Source organism: Cynoglossus semilaevis, chromosome 2 (genome assembly GCF_000523025.1).
Source record: "Cynoglossus semilaevis isolate Cse_v1.0 chromosome 2, Cse_v1.0, whole genome shotgun sequence".
In the NCBI taxonomy this organism is placed as follows: domain Eukaryota; kingdom Metazoa; phylum Chordata; class Actinopteri; order Pleuronectiformes; family Cynoglossidae; genus Cynoglossus; species Cynoglossus semilaevis.
This window is the reverse complement of record NC_024308.1, coordinates 6923305-6948836: the sequence shown is the minus strand read 5'-3', so window position 1 is coordinate 6948836 and position 25532 is coordinate 6923305. Positions and strand designations below refer to the sequence as shown.

Genomic DNA, 25532 nt, shown 5'->3' with positions numbered 1-25532 from the left:
CTGTATTTTATCTGCTGTTTGCAGCGCGTGGCTCTCAGTCTGGAAGATGATGGCTATCCCTGAAGGGGAGGGACGCCGCCTGCCTCCCCCCTCGTACCCCTCCCCTTACACCACAGCACTGAGGCCAGTATGACAGAGGAGAAAGAGAAGGAGTCCTCTTTTTTTTTAAACTCCCCGTTCTTTAGGAGTAGAAATATAAACCTCATCCTCCTCTCCTTCCCTACTTCCTCTGCTGGAGTAACATCACTACCACTACTAGCAGCTACACTCACCTCCTCTTTAGTTCTAGTCATTAGTAGCCTCTGCTTCCTCCTCCTCTTTCTGCCTCTCTCTCTGCCGTGGTGTTCTAAAAATGCTGCTGAAAGACTTTTGTCCAAACTAACCGTCTTTGTAAATAGACGTCGGCCCGGTCTCCTCGCAGCGACACTGGGCCGTATTTCTCTCTTTATTTATTTGTGCGTCTACGCTGCTGTGAATATGTACTCAGTGTCTGTCAGCACACACTGGAAACAGGTTTGTTTAACTCTGGAAGGACACACACACAGGAAGGCAAGGACGCTGTCCTCCAGCAGGTTTCTTTATATCTTAAGTTGACAATACAGATTTTATTTTTCCCCCAAAAGGTAGAATGTCATCCTTTATCAGTCGAAGTCTTTCAGGATGTTTCCTTGTCAACGTTGGCGCCGTAGGGAGAGGATAAATTTAGCCAAGGTGAGAGGAGACGTAAACATGTTTATGTTGTCACTCTGACTGAAGACTGGGATGAAACAAAAGACAGGAGGCAAACATTTTGTAGATTTCTGTCTTTGGAAGGTTTTTCCTTTAGGTAGGAGAGTCAGAAACTTACCATAGACCCTGGAGGAAAAATGGCCGTGACTTTCTCTCTTGTTGACCATTGTTGGGATTGAGGTTTCAGCAAAAAAAACAAAAAAACAATGTTTGCTGAAGTGTAAATGTCCAAATAAGTAAAAAATCAATGTAAATTCTCCATCAGTTAAAAATGTCTGTCAGAAAGTGTTAGGGTGATTATCAACCACTCAGCACGTGACTGGCAGAGAGCTCGTCCAATAAGAAACACCACTCAGCACGTGACTGGCAGAGAGCCCGTCCAATAAGAAACAGATCATTTGGACACGGTGGGGTCAACTACAGTCACCGATGTCAGTGATGTTTTCAATGTCATGACAACCTATTGTCCTATTGGACCACGTGGCAAAATGAAATTATATTCTATAGAAGAAGACCAGGAAGTGAGACTACGGAATTTACTTAAAAAAAAAAATACAGATCTTATTCAATTTACATAGAAACTAGAACAGCTTTGACAGATTGTAACATTAGATTTCTGTCTGGTGTTGAATTGTGTTCTGTTTTTCTCAATCAGAGCAGGAATTAGTGTTCTAAACAAATATAAATGGAAATGTTCAAAGTCTCAAAGAAACACCTCTTCCTGAATGGATTGGCCTTAAAAAAGCCAATGAAAATTTAGTTTGTATTTTGTCTTGAAATCGTAAATAGAGATTTCAAATGACTGGTAAACTGATATCATTTCTGCTTCTGTTTCGGTGGAGTGGAGTGAGAGCGTGACGACTGCTGCCTTTCTCGTCACTTTTGTTAACAGTAAAGCTGTGTTTCCTGGATTACTCTGTGTGTGTGTGTGGGGGGGGGAGGGGGTGTCCTCCATTTAGTGGCAATCATTTTCTGCTGTCAGTGAGTGTTGGTTGTGATTGTGAGCAGTGTTTTGTATGAACAGACGAGTAATTCTCCGAGGCTGACTGAGCCCGGCCCAGATTTGATGTGAAGGCTGGATAGAGAGGAAATGTGTTAACCAGCATAAAGAGCTGATCTTCCACTGGCTCATCACACACGCTTCCAGCCCATTGAACCAGATGGAATATGTGCCTAGTGAATACGGCAATAATTGTCCATAATGTGTTTCGGTAGTGAATTACCAGGAGCTGTTAAAGCAGAGGAACATGATAGCTGTTACATGCCGTTATGGCAAATTGACATAGCTCCCATTCTGGGTGTCATGTACTTCCAGCAGAGGGCGTTCTGATTGTGTCAAACACATGTCAAATGGATTTAATGTGAGTTTCATTGTCCTGACGGTACAACCATTTGTTTTCTTTCTTTTTTCTTTTTTTTTTTTACTAAAAACAAAAGTTACAAATCCTTATTGTTCTGTGTGTGCAGTCAGGTGGCTTGATGCTGCTGTGATCTCTGGGATCTCTGTACACATCTTTTAACAGACATGAAGGCAAAGTACATTTATCTTGGTTTTTCTTCTTCTTTCACAATATTTAATAATGGTTTTGTTTCATTTAAGGTAAGATAGAAATTGAGTGTATTTGGTCTAAAAAAGGAGTAGTACCAACTCTGACCACAGGGGGGAGATTTGAGTGTGAAAACTGTCAATCAATTTGCCAAAATTTGGTAAATTTAAATACAAGATAAACTAAAATGTGTTGTTTTGTAACATGTAGAAACTTTACAATTGGGATCGCCAAAGTTGGGTAAAAAAAAACAACAACCAATCAGTGAATCGGCTTCACGACTCACTGACTTTTTTTAGACATTCATTCATGGATGATAAATATTGAGTCATTTATGTTTGTTGGACCATGTTTTGCCGCCGTGTTTCCATCTTTGGCGCCTCACACTTTCTTCAGAGGGATGTTTCCTATCACAGTTTATGATGCACAGTGGGAGATGCTCAGTATGTGGTCAATGACATGTGAAAGTAAATGCTCTCTTGTTCCTCCCCCTCCTCTGGGGGTTCGACATGAAGCTGTTTCCTCAGTCTTAACATTGAACTAATGGTAGAACACATTACGTGTGGGGCAGATTGGAGCTCCCCTCAGTGTGATCCACAGCTGCTTTCCAGGACTCCTGCTGTGTGTGTTTTTAAGGCACTTTATAGAACAGAGGGAACTGACTTTAACCTGATCCTAAGGACAGGTGAAGAAATGGTGCTACCTTTAAAAACATTTCCATGAAGGATACATTTGGGAATTTCAAATTCAATTAATTACCAGCCCGCTCCTGAGTTGTGGCCTGGTCTGAGTCCGCAGCAGAATTTTCCACTTTCCCTCGTGGTCATGTTTGATTCAGCTGTAATAGACTTTTCCAGACTGAGACTTTTGGAGCCGGGAGTTTAAATTGCTTATTTATTGAAGTGAGAGAACATGGCAGCATCCAAAAGTTATTGCTACACTGTGGAGACTGATTGGATGATCCACTCGAAGAGCACTGAAGGACCCTGGGAAAAAATCAGGAGAGATGCTTTTGTCACTGGTGTTGAACTTTAGTGCAGGCTGTAATTGTTGTGGTAACGACGTGTTGTGAATATTCTAGGACTACTACAGCCTTTATTAATAATAGTAGTGTGTCTGTGTGGGTTTTTTTTTACTGGTTTAGTTTTTGTTAGTTAGTTAGTTATTGTTAGTTAGCTCTTGGTGTTGTTTTGGTAAATAACACTGGATTTATAAATCCAACATGACTTGTTTGGTGATGATTACTACCTATTTAAAGTTTTTGAACTACGTTGTAGCCCTAATAAATCCATCTTGTTCTGGTTCCATTTGGTGAGAACAGCTGACTCATACGCTAGGCTAAACCAGGCTAATTTTGCCTTTTTTGTTTCTGTGATTTTATTGGCATTTTATCAGCAATCTTATTTTATGATTTTATTACTGCCACCTACTGGTTATATCGATCATCCTGAAATTACTTGACCACTTGCAAACAAGGAAAATCATGTTATAAAAAATTAAACACCCAACCATTTATCCCTAGAAAAACATAACCTTAAAGCTAGTTTGTCAAAGTCAGCTTTGTACGTGGTTGGATTAGGTGCGTGTCACATGTGCTGATTGAGTGTGTGAATAAATGGATGAATGGCTAAATCTAAGTGTAAATCGCTTGTAACCAAGGCTAGGAAATTGTCGGTGGCTAAATCTAAGTGTAAATCGCTTGTCACCAAGACTAGGATTTTTAGGCTAGCCTTGACTAGGTTGGCTGGATGTATGTACAGTAGACCACAACTATTTAACACTTAGTTTTGTTTTAAAGGGCTACTTACTGTACATTAATGTTGATCACGTGCACACACACACATGCACAAAAACCACTTTTATTAAATGAAAAGACATTTTATTATATACAGTTTATTTATGTAAATATGTTAAAGCTGTTTTTGTGATGCCTAGCCAATAGCATCTCTAGATGCTAACACATACCTGCTGGAATTTCGTGTCTCAGTTCGCTACCATATCCTTGCAAGCCTTTGTTTATTTATGTCACTTAATGCATGTAGCCTGCAGTGTTAGCTGTGTTTGTCCCATATGGATATGCTGGCTAGGCTTGTTTCTGATTTGTGCTCATTGTTTCCTGACACTTCGAGATCTTTAACTGCTAACGTCTCACCTGACGCTTTAACAGGAAGCCACTGATGCTTTCTAACATTACTCCATCTCTTCATGACATCATAGAAACTCTACTACAGCTGTAGGCCTTCATTTATTTCTGCCACTCTCACGCTACGATTTAGGGCTTTTTCCTCTCTGCACTTTCATTCCTCTTCCCCCCTGGTCCCTTATCTTCATCATCAACACCTTTTATTTGGTAAGGGCTAACACACACACACACACACACACACAAAGATGACAAATATCAGAAGCTACACAAAAAACCCTGGAGCTAGAAGGTAGAAAAGCTCCCAAGTGTAAACCAGCGCACTCCTTCATCTTCCTCCTGCTCCTCGTCTTCGCCTGCAGCTACTTCCTGGACCTTCCTGAACTCTTCTTTGGCTGGACTTTAGCTCATGTTGACCCAGTGACATTCCTGCACCAACTGATTCCTTGTGTTACATTGTAGATGATTTTTCCTGGGACTGTTAGTGATGCATTGATGTTGTGTTTTCTTCTCAAACATTCCTAGTTTCATATTTTTTATAGCCTACATTTTTACACCCGTCATTCAACCATCAAAGGTTCAGGGACGATGCATTTGACGAGGGATGACGTAGATCCTCTTTGTGTGTCTGTTTTAATGACTCCAGACACTAAAATACAGGGGTTACATTTTGATTGACCACACTTTTTTGGACCATTTTACTTCAAGGGTGATGAATGAGGGAGAAGTTTGGATTCATCATTGATGTTCTTGTACCATCGTTTTATCATCCCCTGTGAGGGAATCAGAAAATCCATCTCATCCACCAGCCGTACGACAGGTATTTTTTTACGCTGTTTGTTGCACAAACCTTTTCAAGAAGCCTTCTGCACTGTGTAAAGAGATAACGTTCTTTGGACGAGAGGGGGGGTGGGTTCAGCTGTTCAGTCGAGTGGTTTTGAATCATAACTTGTAAATACGTTTTCATATGGCAAAAAAAAAAAGACTTTTTGATAATGTTTTAAATGTAACTGTAAAAATCTGTACATAAACCTCTGGGGCGGGGGAAAGAAGTGTAGACGATATATGGATTTATTTGTACACAAGAGCACTGGATTTCTTTACTACTTGATTGTAACTAAAAAATTAATACTCTGCCAAAGTGTTTTATTTCTCCCGATCTGTAACTTTTGTTGGCTTTTTAATAGCATTAAATACTTTTAGTGTCCATGTCGTATTTAATTTAGCGGAAATAGATTGTGTGTTTTATAAGAGAAGGGTTTTTTTTTTAATTTATTGGTGCCTTGTTTTGTGCTCCTGTATACTTTTAATCTTCCTCTGTGTCCCTGTGTGCGTCTACAGAAAAATCGTTTTCAGTGGGAGTTCGGGGGGGAAATAGGGGAGAAGGGGTGGTAACAGGAGAGCGAAGGGTGGGGAAAGGTAAAAGAAACAACTTAGCAGTTTGTGTACTGACATGGTTTATGTGTACTGTATGCCAAAATGGTCTCACTCACGTTTCTATGAAATCAAGCTGTTGATAAATATCTCTATATATTGATATAATAAATTTGTAAAAACTGCCCTCTCTGTCTGTGGTCACGTACGTTTCTCATCATTCACATTTTGATTTAAGAAGACAGATGATGATGATGATGATGATGTTGACTCTATCAACTGTTTCTGGAATTTATTCTGAACAGATAAAATATTTTTCAATATAAAACAAATATATTTTCAGCCCTTGTAATGATAAATGACATACTTTTGTTCCTCTGCACGTTCATGTACTTCCCTTCTACTTCTGCACTTGTCTCATAAATATAGCACTGCATCACCACCGACCGTCACCGCAGACACAATTAGTGTGTGTTTTATCCTCATCATCCTGGTAAAATCCAGGAAAGGTTAGATTTGGGGAGCTGGGAATTTTCAGGTGGGCGAGGGCAGACGACCAGAAATCTCAAGATTCTTACTTGAATGAAAACTGCACACATTGACCAGAATACCTTTGTTATATTCAAAACACATGTTTTTAACAAAAACACATTTTTTGAAAAATTCTTTGCTTCATTATCATTTGCTTATCAAACTTTTTTTCAGTTGACAGCTTATTTTAGATCATTTTTATCCAAATTAATTTTATCAAGCACATTCAAAGAATGGCCCGGGGCCCGGCTGAGGCCTTTGAGCAGCCTTTATGCAGCCAACAACCTAAGAAGCATGTATAATGAATGGCCCACCAGGATGATTAAATACAACTAATAAATCATAGAAGCTCAACTTTTAATTTCTCTCATATGGAATGCAGCCGCCGTGGCGTCGCTCCCTCTTTTTACTAATGATGCTTTCAGAAGCCCGCTGTGTGAAGAATCGACCTGACGCCTGTGATAGCAGCTTCTCTATTGTTGTTAGATGTTAAGGGTCCGTTATTTTCCACTGTTATTAAGTTTCATTGCAATTTGTTTGAATCAGGAGAAATGTCATAATCAAATGATTTTGTAATAATCCAGGAAATTCATCTAAGGTGTATTGATTAGAATGAAGAATGTTGTTCCACTTGTTTACAATGCCGCATATACGTATATATATATATATATATTCCACTTTTCTCTCTCAGTCCATTTGGTTTTCCATCGATCAGGATCAGCAGTTTCCCCCCCCCCCCCCTTCTCAAACTTCCCCCACTCTCCGTCCCGATAAGGTGTTTCAACTGTGAAGGGAATGTTTAATTTGCCACATCTGGACTCCTAAAAATGATCTCCATAAAGACTGTGTCTGTTTGACAATGCAGTGAACACACATCCAGCCCTCGGCCGACTCACCCCACACCCCTCTCCCCTCTCCCCTTGCCTCTCTTCCTCCTCTGCTATAGAGATGACAGTAAATATTATGTCCTGGATGATAAATTGTGCTGATGGATTAGCCATAAAGAGGAGCATGTGTCGGCCACACTCTGTGTGCCCGTGTTTCTTTATTAGGCTTATTTAAAATTCAACGATGATGAGGACATTTTAGCAGGTCGTCCGGGGGTAAAGTTTTCAGGTTGTGCTGTAGTAAGAATGCTGTAGGGTCAGGTGAGGAGAGGCTGAGAAAAATGATAATGCAGAATTTCCCCCAACCTTTGTTACAGTGTTTAATGACTGAGGCAGTTATTGTCTATAAATCATAATAACCAGAACCAATGCTCTCTGTGCCTCTATTATAATAATGCTAATATAGTAAAAGATAAGTTTGGAATAACAAAAAAAGGGTATTTGCTTCATTGTTGAAAAAGTTCCTGTTTCTTTTTTCATGGAACAGATGACATTTTCAAGTCAACCACATTTTCTCTTCCTAATATTATTTCTGGTAACAGATATTGATTGTTGTCATCCTAATGTGGTCTGTTGTGTTTGGTTGCCTCAGTTACCGTCACATCCATCATGTCTGACTCCGTCTATCAACATGTCTGTCTGTCACATTTAGAGCTGTGGTTGTCCAACAGAACAGGTTCAATAAATGGAGTCAGTCTGACCTCAGTGTCATTGTGATGTGATCTTAAACAAACTTACAGAGAGAAGAGACCAACTCTAAAACTGAGTGTCTGTCAATCTTGTGTTTTCAAACCTAACATAAAACACAAGTCAGAGGTCATTATCGGTCTAAATCAATCAATTTATCTATCTATCCATCCATCTATCCATCCATCTATCATCCATCCATCCATCCATCCATCCATCTATTGTGTTCTATGTTACTCCTTGTATGATGAGGAGATCATGGCTGAGCAGTTTGGTTTTTCATTCTCTATGAGGAACCAGCCTCTCGGTGTGTTTGCTTACGTACAGCTCCACACACAAAACTGAACACTACATCAGTGTAATTGGCTGGTACAGGAGCCCAGTGTGAGTTGAGGTGGAGGGCATCCATACACAGTGTGTGTGTGAGTATAATGGCTCCATCCCTCAGCTCCTTTGTGGGTTCTGTTCCACCCCTAAGTCAACTCTGTCCACGCTCAGACACAGGAACATAAATATGCAGCAATTACATAAAAGTCTCACGCCTCATATTGTACCCTGATGTGCTGCAGATGTTACCTCTGCATATTTGTGAGTGGTAAATGTAATCAGTTTTTCTACCTGCTGCGGCAGGTGACGGTGGTTCAGATCTGGTGGGCCTTCAGATTTAACAATCCCCAGGTTTCCCCGGAGCTGATCATGAGATTAACATAATTTTTAATCATTATGCTCTACCATACTTTGTCAGCATTTGGGATTACTGAGTGTGTGTGAGTGTGTGGGGGAAATTGTGCTTGTATGGCAGAGTACTGGGTTAATGTAATTAGTGCATCTGGAACAACATTAAAACAGCACCCACAACATCATCCACTTCACTTGAGAGCAAATAACCCTTCACGGTATGTGATCAACAGCCATCTGTCTGGAAGAGAAAAAAAAAAACTCTGTGGCACTATAGTTACAAATGTGTGAATGCTGTGAATTTGTTATTGTCCATCTTAAAAATCACTAAAAACATATTTTGTTATTGTACTATTTTATTTTATTTTATTTTAAACTGAGTTAAAAATTTAGAACTAGACAATAAGTTTTTTATGCCTAGCAATAATTTGAGAATTGTGGCGTACCGGACGTTTAGGTTCAAACCCTATCCAGTAGAGGGCGACATTAGGTAATACAGTGATCCCTTGCTATAACGCGGTTTACTTTTCACGGTTTCGCTACTTCACGGATTTGCATCGTGCATTGTGTTCTGCATTCTGATTGGCTAAAAAGTCACTCCGCTTCTTCTCTACCTGTGCGCCAATAACGTTGCGGTTTAATATGTACACGTACGTAAAACAGCTTGCCAAATTGACATTACGTACGTGCAAATTCTCTTGCGATTTCGAGTTTATCAAACCCCATAATGTCGACAAAACGCGCTGGACCGGCAAAAGTACCTGCGGTAGGGACCAAAAGGCAGCGGAAGATGCTGTCTATCGGTGATAAAGTAAAACTATTGGACATGCTAAATGAAGGTAAAAGCTATGCGGCTGTAGGTCGGCATTATGGAATTAATGAATCTTCCGTTCGTTCCATTAAGAAGGAAGAAAAAAACATAAGGAAGACAGCAGCAATAAGTTTTAATAAGGATTCAAAAAGGGTTGCAACTGCCCGCAACAAGACCAGGTAATTTGTATTTTTTTCATAATCATTTTTAATTAATTATTAAAAAAAAGTATTATTTGACAGTACATTACAGAAGTTATTTGTTGAAACGTTTCTAAAGTACTTTTATTTTACTTTATGTGTGAAACAAATGGCTGAGACTGTAAAATGGTTTGTTCGTTCTTTCACTTCTTTTTCTGAGTATTTAATTGTAAAAAAAATAAAGATTTCTACTTCACGGATTTAGCCTATCACGGGTTCTTTTTGGAACGTAACCCCCGCGAAAAACAAGGGTTTACTGTAATGAGAAAACTTTCAACAAAGAATAGAGGGATATATGAAAATACAAAGAAAATGAGGTGAACAAAAAAAAATATTTTTCTACCAATTGTTGTTTTTGTTTTCTACTATATTTATTCCCGGTTCAGTGGTATTTATAACACCACTTCAAATTTTACGAAGAAGGTAACTCTGTATTGCTTTATTTACTAATAGTCGGTGATGGATAGTTAGTTTTATTTGTTTGTTTTCTTTTGTCCATGGAGAAACATAGCATTGTTTGTAGCGGCCATCTTGTTTTCTGATTTTGGCGTCATGAGCGGGTGAATGATAGGGGTTTTTTTATGTAACGAATTAGTCTGGTTGGGACTTTTTTTTACCAATATTTTGTCAAATATCTACAATTTACATCGTTATAAAAGCTATTTGGTACCATTGTAAATTATTGTTTACTGTTCTTTTGTTTTGCTGACTCTCTTGACTTTGCTGACCACACAGTTCTGTGTCAATCAGAGTCAGGGACACATTATCTCATCTGAAAGCCCTTCAAGTCCGTTCCCATGTTCATTTTTATCAGAGAAATCTGACTATTTTTCTGTATATGAAATAGCAGCAACACATTTCAATACAATACAATTTTCTGTATGTTTTTATTTGTCAAACAGCACAATTTATTTCTGTTGTAAATCCATTCAAGAGTATCTCTTGACATAAATGGTTTAAGGTGGAGTTATAAAGGACAAGCAAGGACAAAAATACATGATTGTGTTGTTTGTATTTCCTACTTAACGTAATTTAGGCCTAAAGGTCTAAATCTGTCAAGAGTATTTTAGGAATAAACATCTGTATTCTTACGTTGCAGTAGCGCTCTAAATGTGCAGCCACAGCACCCTCTTTTGGCCAAAGGGTTACACTACACAGAATAATATCGAATACAGTTCCATACGTGAATACCAGAGTAAATCTAGAGGTGAAATGTATATTTTTGGTAGAAATTTCACTGCGGGAGGATCAGACCACTTGAGGATTAAACATACGTCAAGGGTAAACAAAGACGTTCACACCACTGCACATGACATGCTATGATGTATGATTTTTGAGAGGAGTGGTAAGATAGTAGAAGATGATCAGCTGAGGCAATCTATGAAGAAGGCAACCAAAATGTGCTTAGTTGATGCAGCTGGTGTTGTGTTTAAATTCCTATAGTCAACCTGAGTGTGGTCCATACCCAGAGACTTTCATCTGAAATAACTTGACGACAGAACGTGGGCATGAAATAAGTAGCATTTATTTATAAGTAGTTCTCTGGTTTGTAACATACACACCTGTTATACAGGGAATATTACAGAGGTACAGGTTTTTTTGTCTTTAGTTTTTTTTTTTTTTACGTTAGACTCTGTCATGTACATAGACTTTTATTTTCAAACAGGGAGATGGCGTCCTTTCAACCTTCACCAGTGTCACAACTGCTTCATATTTTCTCCCAAAACACACATGGCACAGTCACCAACCACATCAAATCACATTTATTCAGAATCAGCCAACCAGTCAAAGTCAAATAATCACATGATCAGGGAGCACGTCACGTACTGTAATTTCCCGTCACTCACATTCCCCTTCAATGGAATCACTGTAGTATTTCTCCATGCATACATGAGTATATAGTATATGGTACAAATATAGTATTTGAAATAAATACCTACTATCATTTGTATAGAGCAAAACGTTCAGACAATACCTGTTACTGTATATACTCTTCACAATACTATATATATGTACATGTATTTGGCTGGATTTACAGGGAATAGATAAAATATACATTACATTTAACCCCGTGTGAAACAGACTGGATTCCAGGTCTTTGGTGTTCAGCCAGTGATGCGACCTTGTTACATCTGGGTCACACCGGATTAAACACATGGGTGTGATTTATTTAGGACTCTATGCACAGGCACGGAAGACCAGATTCACCAGACACTCGTCGCTTGTCCCAGCACAGAGCAGATTATCCTTCAGCCAGCTGTTTTTTTTTTTTCTTCAATACTACACGGACTTAAATCCATGTTCTTGATGCTGTGCAGACAACTGTAGTAGAATCATTGATTAGGTTTAAAACCCTTTGTGCAGCTCCTGTGTCAATGCAGCCTCAGTGGTGAGAGCACATGCACTAAGTTGTGAAAAAATAAATAAAATTTATCTGGAAAAACTCTTGGGAAAAAAAATAAAATCAAGCAGAAGAAAAATAATTAAGATACTTTATATAACTATATAAAATATATAACCTATATGATATTTTTCATCAAGTCTCTTCTCGACATCCGTATTTATGAAGCATCCAGGAAAAGCTCTGCGTCTCAGTAAAATGAATTTAATTAGTTATTTAATTAATAACATATTTGAATATTAAATAGAATTTAATCGAATATTGAAACATATTTCAGTTCCTGATAAAAAAAATATATTTTTAGTCCCAATTGATTTTAATGTTATGTTTAGTGACCTTTGCAAAACTCTAAACATCATTGGACTCTGGCCCATAGCAATATTGCAGCCTTCGACCCATGAACGATAACTTAAGTCACAGGAAGAACAAAAGGCGGCCTTTGAAGTATAGTCATATATAAATTATAACCAAGCTTTTTCCTCCAACAGAAATACTCATTCGAGATACTTTATAAATATGGATGTTGTATTTCAGTAGAATTCTGATTATGGTTCAAATGAAGCCATCTGTCTCAGTCAGCTCTCTGCTAAAATATAGTATTTTTATATTGCTTTTCAAAGTGGATAAAACAAAAAAATGCACCAATTACTCTGAAATAGACATGTATCATTTCAACGTTGATGAATTAATTAGTGAAAAATGATAACAAGTAAATCCGGTCACTCTGTCTTAGTATTTCTTTTCTCATACATTCAGAGACATGTTTCGTTTTTTGTTTTTGTTTTTATCTCCTGTGCTACAGCCACTGTGCCTCCATCAGTCCCGTGATCCAGGGTTTGTGAAGTTAAGACCTGCTACAGTTTCATGTTAAGATGAGCCTGACATTCATTCATTGTGCATTTCGTAGCAGTCGGTTGCATACATGATTGGATTGGACACAGGCAGGAAAACAAGGCGTACACTGTGTAGTATTCAGACTCAGAGGGAGGTCAGAGGTCGAATGTGGACGGCATCACAACATATTGTTGTTTCAGTACAGAACCAACCAGTGCAGGCAGAGACCATGTTATCAACATGCAACACTGTCACTACAATCTCCTCATGTGAAGACTTTCATTAGTCTGTTTATTTATTGCATATAAAATTAATACGTTCTTATGTTTCCCTTGGGGATTTTTCTGTTTCCAACTAAACTATTTATTTAATATTTCCCATATTGGAACAGCCAGGTCAGCTATGAAAAATATATTTCTGTTTATATGGACAGTGGTATTTGCCCAAGTGCTTTTAGAGCAGCCAAGGGATAAAAGCACAGCTTTTATAAACATAAAGGCTTTATTTAGGAAGCTGGTGTTATTGTACTTTGCAGACAGAAACAAAAGTAATTTACTCAGGTAAAAATGTACCAAAGTAAAATTAATCAAACCCGTGAATATTTGAATGTTAATTGTTGATTAAAAAAAATCAATACAGCTTACTACATACTGTAGAATATCGATGAGGTTTGAATGTTAATTGTTGATTAAAAAAATCAATACAGCTTACTACACATAAGATATCGTGAAATAAAATACTGTATCACGATAATTCACTGGGTTGATATTTTCTTACACCCCTAATTTGGACTATTACAAGTGTGTTTTTGTTTTTGCTTTATTTTAATTTAAGGGTATTTCTATAGTTGTTTCTAATCTTTAGTTCCCTTCACAGACTTCCTATTGGAGTTTACTTTTACTGCAGGTCTGTCAGTATCATCAGTTTGCACCTGGATGTTGTTATGTTGACAGACAAAACAACAAGCGTGATGCAAATCTCTTTCAATATCTACTCACCCTTCAGACGTTTCCATTTCAGGATAAACAGACATCTCTACAGTATTAGACTCCAACCTCATGTCTCACTGTGGGTCAGTGCCCTTTGGGTGACCCTTAATTCTTTGAACACATAGTTTTACATCATCTGATTGAAGGATATGTTTGTTTTACGAATCATTTTTCTACAAGATTTCTTCGACACTACGACGCTGTAAATGAATGCCATCGATTGGTGCTGTGGCTCAATAATTACAGCAGTAGTTAAAGGTCGTAATAATTTTGACCAAATACTTTTGTGTTTTTACCCCCAACATTTAGAATTATTTAGCTTCCTAAATAAAGCCAATACATTTTCAAATGCTGCGGTAAATGTCCGTGCCATTAATTTTGTAAATAATGGAACTCCTACTCTTATAACTTGATTTATATTTTATACTCTTCATACTCTTCCTATATACATTTCTCTTCCGGGACACCAGTATTCTAGAGGACTTTTAACTGTATACAAAAACAATTTAATAAAAGTGCTGTTAAAAAATACATTTTTTAATTTTAGGTTTGTATTTGATTATTATCTGTTAGATTAACATTGTATTGTAGATATAGATTTATATACTATGATCTTAATGATGGCTTCATGTCCAAATATCAAAAGTGACCATGGCAATGAATGTTATAGGCATTTAATATCACTCTGAAAGGTAGATCATGTGCTTCGTTTCCCACTGAACACATTTAGCTTGACACTAGGAGGCAGCATTGGCTGCTCCACATATATACATATTTTATTTAAATTTATATATTCTGCTGTGATGTGGTCTGACGTGACCACCTGACTGAGTGTTGGATGCAGCATTCTGGGATGGTTTTGGCAGAGATGTGGAAGAAACACATGGACGTACAGTAAACTGGTGGAGGGAAAACGCCCCTGTCACAGAGGAATGAGTGTAAACAGTGAACAGATCAGAGTTGGTCCCTTAGGCTGCCATTACTGTGTCTCTGTGGTCGATTTTCCACCTCACGTCTGACTTGAAATGGAAGAGTTGAAGCTGAAAATAGTCTAAGTGTGAAAGTGAGTCGACCTGGATCAGAGGAGGTCTGGTCTAGATGGAGTCTCCGATATTTGAGTCTTCAGAAGTTCTATTATGTCCTGATGGGCGGCTCCTTCAGCCACTGACAGAGCTGTCTGGCCATTCTGAGGGAAAACAGAGAAATACTTTTCAATAATTTAGACGATGCAGTGGCAGCTTATGTCCTGACGGAGGCACTGTTGTGTTGAAGACCATTGTTGTTTATACAATTAGGTTCATGCCTAGCCAAATCTTTGTAAAACTTCTGCCTCGAGCCAATGCTGTCATGTAAGACAGACATTTAATCTCAGTGGAACACAAATATCTCAAGAGTGTAAATTATTTTCTATTTTAATCTTTTTAAGTGGAAATGACAGAGAATACTTTCCTCAGTAACTTTCCTGCAGTAAATTGTACTCATGTATTACCTTTATTTTCTTTTTTATTTTCTTTTTTTTTTCATTTATGCCACATATTGTAGGACAGACTCAGAGGGTTATCAGAGGGTAATTTTTTTTTCTTTTAATAAAATAAAAAAGCAAAAAGTCCAAAAAGAAGAGAATTCACTTAAATAGTTCAGTGAGCAGCAGGGTTTGTGCTTTCTCAACTCCACTGGCAGAAAAAAAAAAAGTGTCAATACGGCCATTCCCTAAATCAGTCTGCACCAACGAACTAACAATCTCAACCAATCAATAACCCACTTGGCTGAACAATCATTTCACCGTGTGAGGGCCAGCTACCAGCCACTCTGTGTGGCTGTTCCTGTAGTGACTGCCTAAACCTGAACAGAGGGGCAGCCTAATATATACTGACACATTTTATAACCTATGTGGGTTGGTTTCATGTAGTACAACCTGCAGAAGGTCCCTAAGGTTAGTGGTGGTGTAGTGATTATAAATGTGGACGGAATCAGCCATGTAAAATACCAGAGTTTTAATTGCATAATTAAACAAAAATGCATTGAAAACTGTGGGTAAAAGTCGATTAATGTTGTTTAAAAATAAACTCAAAACTAAAATTATATTATTATTAGAATATTAAAAGTACAAAAAGCTGAAATTAGCCAATCCCAGTTAGCTAATTTAACAAAGACTTTAGCAACATGAAACCTGTTCAATGTGAATGAATGTGCAGTATTCAAATGTTTATTTCAGTAATCTCAGAGAAGAAGATCTGATAGACCTTTTTAACCTTTTTAACTACGTCAGGTACCTTCTAATACAGAGCTTAGGCCAAGTACTAAACCTGTCTCTCGGTGCTGAAGCGTCGTCATATTTTATAGCAGTGTAAAGTCATTTTAACTTGACTCTCTACCTTGTCTGTCAGGCTCGTATCACAGCGACCTGACTCCAGCAGCAGACGAGCGATGTGTGTGTGTCCGTGTTCACATGCACACATCAGGGCTGTAGATCCCTCACGGTCCTGGGCATTTACATCTGCGTTGCAGCTCAGGAGCAGCTTCACCATGGCAACACGGCCGTGGCTTACTGCCAGCATCAGCGCCGTCTGGGATGCCTGGAGAAAAAAAAAGTGAGAAACAGAATTAGCTGTGAGAAATGGCAGACCTGCTGCAATAATATATATATGTGTGTGTGTGTGTGTGTGTGTGTGTTGTATACATATTGGCCATTAGATATGATAAGTGGAATACAAGGATATAGGCCACAAGGTCAACTATGTAGCACCAGTTCCATGAGATAGGGGGCAGCAGTGCACAGTATGCCTGCCCTACTAGAAAGCACAGCGTATTTAAGAGCCTCTGTCTTTTTCAGCTGTGTACAGTCTACAATTTCCATCAAGTAGGTTTAACAAGATTTAATTAAATATTTGGAATGTAATTATCCCACTTATATGATATTCCCTAATACTGTAAATGCAACATTCTTTCATTTGGTAGCCTAAGCTCTTGAAATACTTTTATTAAGATAATATTAAAAGCTTTGTGATGTGAATGACCTGTCTGGAGCGAGCATTGACGTCCCCCAGTCTCAGAAGTTGCTGCGCCACCTCCAGGTCATCAGGTGTCTCAGCAGCTGTTAGTGCAGCCAGCATCACAGGAGTATAACCTGCCTTGTTGACATTGTCTGTTTCACACAGGCCTGAAATGACACACACACAAACAAGCAAACAAACACAACACAAACACACACTTGTGTTTTTTCTTTTGTTGCCAAATGGATCCATTTCCTTCCTGCGTGATTCCGTATGTTCATTTGCGGTCACAGTTGATGAATTTTGTTTCTCACCAGTGTCCAGGAGCAGCTTGACCACAGGGAAGTTTGAATGTGACACGCTGTAGTGCAAGGCCATGTTCCCGTTACCATCTGTCAGGTTGACCACGTACGGCAGTAGAGTGGGCGTGGTCATTCCCACTTGCCGCAGATAGATCCGGACAGTGTCAGCCTGTGAGTCTTTCTGACTGGAGACTTTGAACCACTCCTGGTAGAGCACCACTAGAACCTGACGCTGGAGCAGATTAAAGAGTACAACGCTGTCATGTAAGACTTGTTTCTCGGATGTTGTCAGCTGAAGGAAATGCACTGAAGCTGGATTACTACTTGTCAACGTTGGCCATAAATATTACAACGTCAGTAAATGGTGTAGACAGAGAAAGTGCAGTGATTTCCTCTCACCATTTCTTTATCTGGAGATGAAACCTCTTCCATACGGTCCCTCACATAGAGACAGGCATCGATGAATCCCTTATCAACTTTATCCCTGAAAAAAAAACATGGATATAGAGTAGGGTACTGTTATGATATGACAACACTGTTATTGCCACAGTTTGTTTCATTCCAAACTTTTAGATCTCAGAATCCAATCATTTCACAAAAATTCTACAATTCTACAAATGCAAACATCAATACATAAAAAAAAACAGTTCAACAGACTATGTAAGCAAAGGACCAGCAGGCTGTAAAATGGTAGCTACTAAATATCCTGCCAGGGGTCTCATCTTCTCTTTGGCCCCTTGGCCCTCAGTGCTTGTACAGTTATAGTGTATATAAATAACAATCACTCAGTGACAGGTAACAACACATAACATCTGTTGGTTATTTGTTTATTTTCATTCTTGAGACTCAACAGACCAGAGGAGTTTGATTAAACAGCTGTTTGTCACAGTGCCTACCACAGTTTTATTACACATCCTAGAATGAAACCTACAACTTTCCAGCTGAAGGTAACAGTTTTATCTACCGTTCAATCATAACAACTGCTAGTTGGCGTTTTAAACCTACATAAAACTACTAATTTGTATTAGGGTTATTTGCAAATGTTGTCTTTTTTCTGCTACTGTTATAAGGAAATTTAGTCCTCATTTGGTTTTAGTATCATTTCTGAACTAAACGGCTATAGTAAATTTTTATAAGACAACATTGGGCAAACAGTCCCTCCGTGCATGAATTTATGTATGAATTTATTCAAATCTAAATGAGTCGCCTCATTGAACATTTAAAACTAATTTCTTTGCTGGTGTAGAAGTGATCCATGTTCTTGACAAATAGACAATTATATACAGAAATTACTTCATGTATTTGTTTGATGTATTGGTGGTACTACAGTTTATAGTATGTCACCACTGACCTCAAATTAACCTGAAATACGAGTCCTAAGAGTAGTTCCCATTAACTGAGTCATTTGTCAGCCTTATATCCACTTCAGTGAACTCACTTAGCTGTAGTTGTTGGCTCTGGAGCTGTAGTTAAGTTAATGAGGAGGTTCACATGGGTGATGTTGTGGACCCTGGTGTCTGTGTCCACAGAACGACAGTGTAACCACTTAATGCAGTATAATTCTAGACTCACTGTTCGTCCTGATCCTCCTGACTGTACTCCGGGTCCATCAGACCTCGTTCAACCACCATCTCCTCGGCCGCAGCACCTCCTTCTTCTGTTGACACCTCCTGGACCTTTTCCTGGTCCTGCACTTCATCTGTCGTCCCTGCTGCAGGAGTCTCCTGCACCTTCTCCACCTCTGGCTCTGAGCTGTCTTCTTCCTCCACGTCCACCTTTGGCTTCTCATCCCCACTCGACTCTTCGCTAGAAGTGGACTCATAGCTGCTGGAGGAAACAAATAAATGAGAGAAAACTGAATTATTTGACTCACATGTGGGCATATCTCTAAACAACCAGTTTGCAAAAGAACAACTGCAAATTTCTTGTTGTCCTAAAACGTGACAAAATGTAGTTGGCACAAAATGTCTAATAGTACAAAAGCTACCATACTTTTACTAAGTGTATCTCTCTCTTTCCCCACATGCCAAGCATTAGATGATAAATTCCTTCAATAACCAGACTCCTCTTCTCTGGAAACAGTTCCCTGTGTGAGTTCAGAAGGCAAACCCTCTCTGTGCACTTTAACTTTAATTTAAATCCTTCCTTTTTGATAAAGCTTATAATATTTAATAATAATGGTACTGTGCTCCATAACTCCTTCTGAACTCCCATGGTGCACGGAGTTCATAGCATTAACCTTGTTCTTTCTGGCACTCTCTGAGGGGGAGGCTTCTCTCTAGATCCTTTATTGAGTTCTGCTTTTCCGTAAAGCAAATTTGTCATTGTAACTTTATTTGGTCTCGATTTCTAACTCATCTTCATTTCTTTTCTCTTCATTCTCTTTTTTTCACTAACCTATCCTCACTCATTCTGTGCTGTCTAACTCAACAGCATGAGCATGATTCTCACTGTTTCTTTCATTTCCCCAAATTCCCCCAAATCTTTGGTCCATTTATTTATTAAGTGTTCCTTAAAATAACTCCGGTGCTGCAGAAAAAATGATTCATTGTATTATGACATCTAATTCCATTTATTTTAAAAGTGCTCACACACACACACACAGAAACACACACCACACTCAAACAAGGAAACACCCGATCACGAGTAGCATTCAGGGGCCAAAACATTCCCTGGATTCCAATGTCGCTCAGGGGAGAACAAAGATACGAGGTCAGACCGTCCAAAGGCAAAAAAAATAAAAAATACAAACAGCAGTTCCAACTTCCTGTTGTGAACAGAAGCCTAAAGATAGCCAGAGAAAATAATGTTAAAAATAACATGAGTTATTTCCAACCTGATAAATAACCCACATGAATTCTGGTTGGATATGTGTCACTGGCGCAAAACGGAAAAATGATATATATACAGGAGTTGAACAGGAAAAAAATGGATGTAGACTCTCCTAGGAGAGCGTTGCACCAGCAGCTCTGATAATGTGATATTTATTCTGGAACGAGGCTATTGTTGGAGTTCATTTCAAAAACACAGAGGGAGGAAAAGACCTCACTGTAGTGAAACACCGAAAAAACAACGTACATGTGAGGAGGTCAGAGGAGATTCAGAAGGAACACAAGGATAGAGAATTTTTTTTGGGGGTGGGAGGCTGCAATAAGATTTACCAAGACAAATATGACATTGGATTTAAGCTGGTAAACAGATGGACATTTTAATATGATTAATCACATAGTACCTGTGGATTAATCATGATAATTTAGATGAACCAATATTCCTATAAATGACAAATAACTCTTTTTCCATTATGTTGCTGTAGGACACCTGTTTTTATTTGTGATCAAATCTAAATTCCATTTCCATTGTCAATATGTCAAGAAAGATCTTCTACATACCTTAAGTCTAACAGGATGATCATTGCTGTTAGTTATATTTGCAGGAGATACTTTTAGATTGATGCTTCAAAATGCAAATCTCACCTTATCCTGCTGATAAGGCCGTCCCAACTCTACTTTCTGTGTAAATGAAGTGTGCCTCTTCCATGGATGGAATGTTTTAGTGTCTGTGGATTGTGGCTATAAATATTCAGATTGACTGGTAGCTTTTGACAGTGCTGCACACGATGTACCCTCTACCAGAAAACTAATTATCCAGGTAGTATTCAGAGAGAAATCTAGCCTGTCTGTTTTATTGAAAACTACTTCCAGGAGTGATTCTTTGCAGAAGCAAGAAGAAAATTGTAGATGTTTTGGAAAACTAATAATCTGAATCCACAATATTTTACATCACAAAAATGAAAGGGTGCGTGCAGAAATATTGCAGCACTCCAACATTTGAACATTGCGAATAGAGTTAAAAACAATGATTTACCCTCCGTTCACCCCAACAAACTTCAGGTTTTTCTTGGCTCCCTTGTTCCCTTGCTTGTCAGCAACTCCGTTTTTCTTCATAATAGATTTAAGGCCTGTTGAAAAGAAGGGCAAAGAAAGAGAGAAGGATAAATATGTGAAAGAAACAAGAGCAAAGGTCATTGTGTGCATACAGAAAATCAATATAAACTATCAATTTTCTTATTTTCACAACTCTGGACGAGATCCAAGAAATATGTTTACAGAAACTGTGAGGGGTTATTTTTATTTTTTCAAAGAAAGACTCATCTGGGTCTGAGTTCCTCTTTGACATAAATATTCCTCTTCTAGGGAATTCACGGCCATAGAACATGAAGAACATTCTCATGACTAAGTAGAAAAAAGAGGGGCCACACTGAGCTGTGACTAAATATTTGGGGAAAATGTAATAATAATGTAAATCACAGGATCTAAATTCTGTAGTTACAGAAACAACATCCATTAATGTCAACAATACTGGAGCTAATGTGAAACTGAATGTCTCTGCCATTTATACTGTAAGTTATGAGGCTTTCAGACCTTTACAAAGCTTTGGATTAATCACGAATAATCATGATGAAATGAGGGCACAGAGCACGTGTTTTCTGTATATTACTGCAACAGAAATACATTTCATCATCTTGTTTTAGTCCCACACTATGTTCTGAGTTTTCCTTTAATTAGACAGGAAGGCCTTCAGTGACAAAAGGCAACAATAAGTGAAATGATTGACTATACAGTGAGCATTAGTAGAGTTAATCAGTTTAGTCTTCACAAAATAATTCACATGATTAATGTAGTGATTTTGACAGCCCTGGTATTTACAATTATAACATCTGAGGTAGAACTATATTACTAGTAATAATAATAGTATATGTAGAGCATATGGTCATATGGCACAGCACCCCTCAGCCCCTAGAGCATATGGTCATATGGCACAGCACTCCCCACCTCCCCACCCCTCGACCCCATGTTGTTTTTAATGCAGTTAAATGAATAAAGTCCACAGTCAGGTGAGGCTGTAGATCATCATGTATCTGTCTCTGTTTGTCTCTATATCAGTGCACACCTGTGAAGGTGATGGATCTTAGTGACACCATACGACCTTGACACCAGAGAGTCCACTTATATATGTAACTGCACAATAATGCTCTCCTTTGCTGACTCCTGTTGGCCACCTGCCCAGAGAGGTTGTCCAAATCATGCTTGGCAGCAGGGGTTCTATCATGTTTTATTCTGGGACATTAGTGCATGGCTTTAATCCAAAAAGAAACAGAAAATCAGAGGCTAAAAAGGTCGCAGGGCCCACCGTCGAAGAGCAAGTCTGATTACTGCACACTCCTGGATTTCTAATACATAAAACACTGGTATGATTTAAAACTCACTTATTTTGTCAGAGACAGGTTCACTCATCCATAGAGAATGTTTGGTCTGTGAGCTCTCAGCGGGTTTGTACTGGTTTATGTTTCTCATGTAAAGGTTGTTCTGAGGTCAAACCCAGGCTGGGAATCTGAGATGATGAAGATTACGATCGTCTTCCCAAAGAAAGGCAAAATCCTCTTATGAGAATACACACATAGACAGAGTAGAGACACTTTCACACAGAGCACTCTATAGTACTCCTGTATAATTTACTCCCAACAATGAACTTAAAATGAACCCAGAACATGAAATATGTGTGTGATAGCAGAGTGATTCAGCTCCTAGGCCTGAAACTGAGCAGCAAGTTGTTAAGGGATGAAAAGAAGGCCTCGACCGTCTGATGTGTGTGTGTTTTTATTCTCTCCACTTCTGTATGCACTAAGTCATAAAACAGAAAGTGTGTGTGTGTGTATGTGTGTGAGCCTACATATGTATTCATTGCAGTATGCTCATGAGGTCATCATCCCAGTTGGTTATCAGTAATGCTTATGTTTTTGAAATCTTGGCAGTAGTTATAACATGTTCTGTACAGTACTATGTGCATACATGTACTGTCACTGCAGTAGGTCAAAGAAATACTTCAACAGATACTTGTGCATCTGTGTTGAACAACATGTCTCTTACTATACTTCTATTTATTTCTGTATCAATAGATCATCTGTGTTGAACAACATGTCTCTTACGCCATTTATTTCTGTATCATTAGACATACTTTAGAATGAGATGTTAAGTTGAATTTGTTAATAAAAAATATACTTTAGACTTATGGATCCACAACAATCTCCCTTTAGTCATATTAACCTACTGTAGCAGCTAAAAAAAACGTCTATTCGAGTGCACAAGGCAGTGAGTTATCCTGTGGAAACTTAGAGATGAAACTGTAGTGAAAAAAAAGACAGAATCATATTTATATAGGGAAAGAAAATCAATATTCCCAGCCTGTGTATGATGAATACATTTGTAACATCATTGTATTGTATTTATAATTAATGCAAAAGCAAGTACACACACAGCTGCACAATGTCAAATTAACCTCTGCTACATCACTGTTGACACAGGCTCACTGCTGCTGGTGAAAGACAAGGCCATTCAGTGTTATTATTATTATTATTGTTATTATTATTATCTTTTTGTTTGTAGACTATTATTGGTTGAAAGCCCATTGATAGCAGTTTTCAGGGATACAATTTAAAAACAAACGTTGAAACTTTCAGTGAAAAGACAAAGACCTGTTTCAGGTAGAACCGTTCGTGTTCACTTTATCAGGAACAATCTGTAAAAGCGTATAAAAGAGCTGCTGGTATGCAAGGCTAAGAGCTCCAACACAGAAGCTCTTCACAAGTTAATATTACACTTCAACATTCCATTAATCTGTCAAAACACTCTGTCAGTGTTTGACTGCTCCTGTAGTTACCGTTCAAGGATACTGAGTTTTGCATGTATGAATAATTCATTAGACGTCTGTGGACGGTCATTGTGTAAACTAATTAAGTGGCGTAGAAAACAGGTTATGTGCATGTGTAATCTCATTGATTAGCAAAATGGATTAAATGTGTTCCAGTTATTTAGAGATGTGGAGGACACACACACACACACAACGTAAACGCTGTGCTTACCTTGTTCTTGCTGTTTGCCAGCAGCAGCTTTTTGGCCTGGTGAGTAGAAAGCGGAGAGGACACTGAGGGAGCTGACCAGTTGACTCTGAATGGAGCTCATTTTGGAAGGAGCAGGTTTCCCCGCTGCTTTCACCGTTGTTGCTACAGGAGCTGCTTTCCCCGTAGTCTTGGCTGCTGCTCCCTTCCCTGCCTCTGTTCTTTTGCCTGCCACCTGTCTCTGTGTGCTGGGCACCTCCTGCTGAGGGGCCGTCTGTTGCCCTCCGGAGCTGCTGCCCAGCTGTGCCCACTGCTCACCTAGAAGCCCCGTTAACCGTGTTACGACTTGGCCTAGAGCTGCAGGAGAGGTGGGTGACTCACTGGATCCTCTGCGGAGAGGCTGAGCCTCACCAGAGTCTTTGCGTGCGGCAGCCTGGGCTTCGCTCGAACCACGTCGGTGTGCTGTTTCAGTGGAGCTCCGGCGCTCAGTGGCCTCTTTTTTATGTGGCTGTGTCTCACCTGAACTTCTGCGTGAGACCTGGGTTTGCACATCGCTTGACCCTTGACGAATTGGACGGCTTGAGGAGTCGATCACTCTGCGGCTAGAAGATTGGGATGCTTTCTGTGGTGCTTTGAATTCTTTTGAGTCCCGGCGAGCAGAGGTTTGGGAATGAGACTGGGCTTGAATTGTTTTGGGACGGGCGTGGACTGGCCTGGAGCCAGGAGTTGAACCTTTAGTCTCAGCCTGAGGTTGTGATTTTTCCTCTGCTGTTTTTTTCAGTTGGGGTTTGTCCTCAGCCGGAGTCACTGATGGAGGTTTTGCCTGCTCTTCCACAGGCGGTGTTGGGGTTTGAGCCTTATGTTGAGCCTGCCTTTGTATTTGCTCCTGAGGCTGTGGCTCGGTTTGAGGCTGTTGGGCCTGAGCTTCACTGGATCCTTTTAGTGGACACACAGGTTCAGTCTGAGGTTGAGGTTGAGGAGGTGACGGCTGTACCTGCTCCGCAGAAGCTTTCCGTCCTCTCTGAGGTCTGACAGGAGCGGCTGTCTTTTCTGCTTCATTCTCTACAGCACTAATTACAACAATGTCTGTGTTTATACTTTCTGTGACTGTTGAACACACACTTTCCTCTTTTATTATTTTCTTCTTCTCTGTTTTTTCTACCACAGTCTGTTTTGTTCCAATTTTTTCCATCACTTCACTCTCTGGGTGTATCATTTCTTTTGTATCCAGGTCGTTTTGTGCAGATTTGACTTCATTTAAAGATTCTTTATCTTCTTCTTTTGCATCAATTAAACCTTTCTCTTTATCCTGTCTCACTGTTTCTGAAGGTGCAGCTTCTTTATTTACACTTTCTGGAACGCCAGCAGTAGTTATTGGGACGACATCTAGCACCAGTTTTTGACCATCTCTTTGAATTCTTTCTTTTACCTTTTTGTCTTCCACTTTTTCATCACCCACAGCCTTACTCTCCTCCACTCTGTCACTGATAATACCTTCAGCGCCCTCTACTCTTTCCATGCTTACACTCTCTCC

The 25532-nt window shown here is 39.0% G+C and overlaps 2 protein-coding genes across 4 annotated transcripts in view; one reads left to right on the top strand and one right to left on the bottom strand.

Annotated features, from left to right (window-relative positions):
• lrp8 (low density lipoprotein receptor-related protein 8, apolipoprotein e receptor) overlaps positions 1-1005 on the top strand; it is a 52957-nt gene extending 51952 nt beyond the window's left edge. Inside the window, exon 18 of the mRNA XM_025053504.1 lies at positions 25-1005. Coding sequence (XP_024909272.1) covers positions 25-63 — 39 coding nt within the window. The 3' untranslated portion in view covers positions 64-1005. The remainder of the gene's footprint in view (positions 1-24) is intronic.
• A 12955-nt stretch (positions 1006-13960) lies between these two features.
• kank4 (KN motif and ankyrin repeat domains 4) overlaps positions 13961-25532 on the bottom strand; it is a 56880-nt gene continuing 45308 nt past the window's right edge. For 2 of the 3 annotated variants that reach the window (XM_025064344.1, XM_025064342.1), the window contains exons 4-11: positions 24023-25515; positions 20968-21061; positions 18676-18930; positions 17503-17587; positions 17116-17335; positions 16826-16968; positions 16184-16384; positions 13961-14994 (exon numbers count right to left, since the gene is read on the bottom strand). In XM_025064344.1, the coding sequence (XP_024920112.1) occupies positions 14887-14994; positions 16184-16384; positions 16826-16968; positions 17116-17335; positions 17503-17587; positions 18676-18930; positions 20968-21061; positions 24023-25515 (2599 nt within the window). In that variant the 3' untranslated portion in view covers positions 13961-14886. The remainder of the gene's footprint in view (positions 14995-16183; positions 16385-16825; positions 16969-17115; positions 17336-17502; positions 17588-18675; positions 18931-20967; positions 21062-24022; positions 25516-25532) is intronic. The other variant, XM_025064347.1, reaches the window with a different exon arrangement.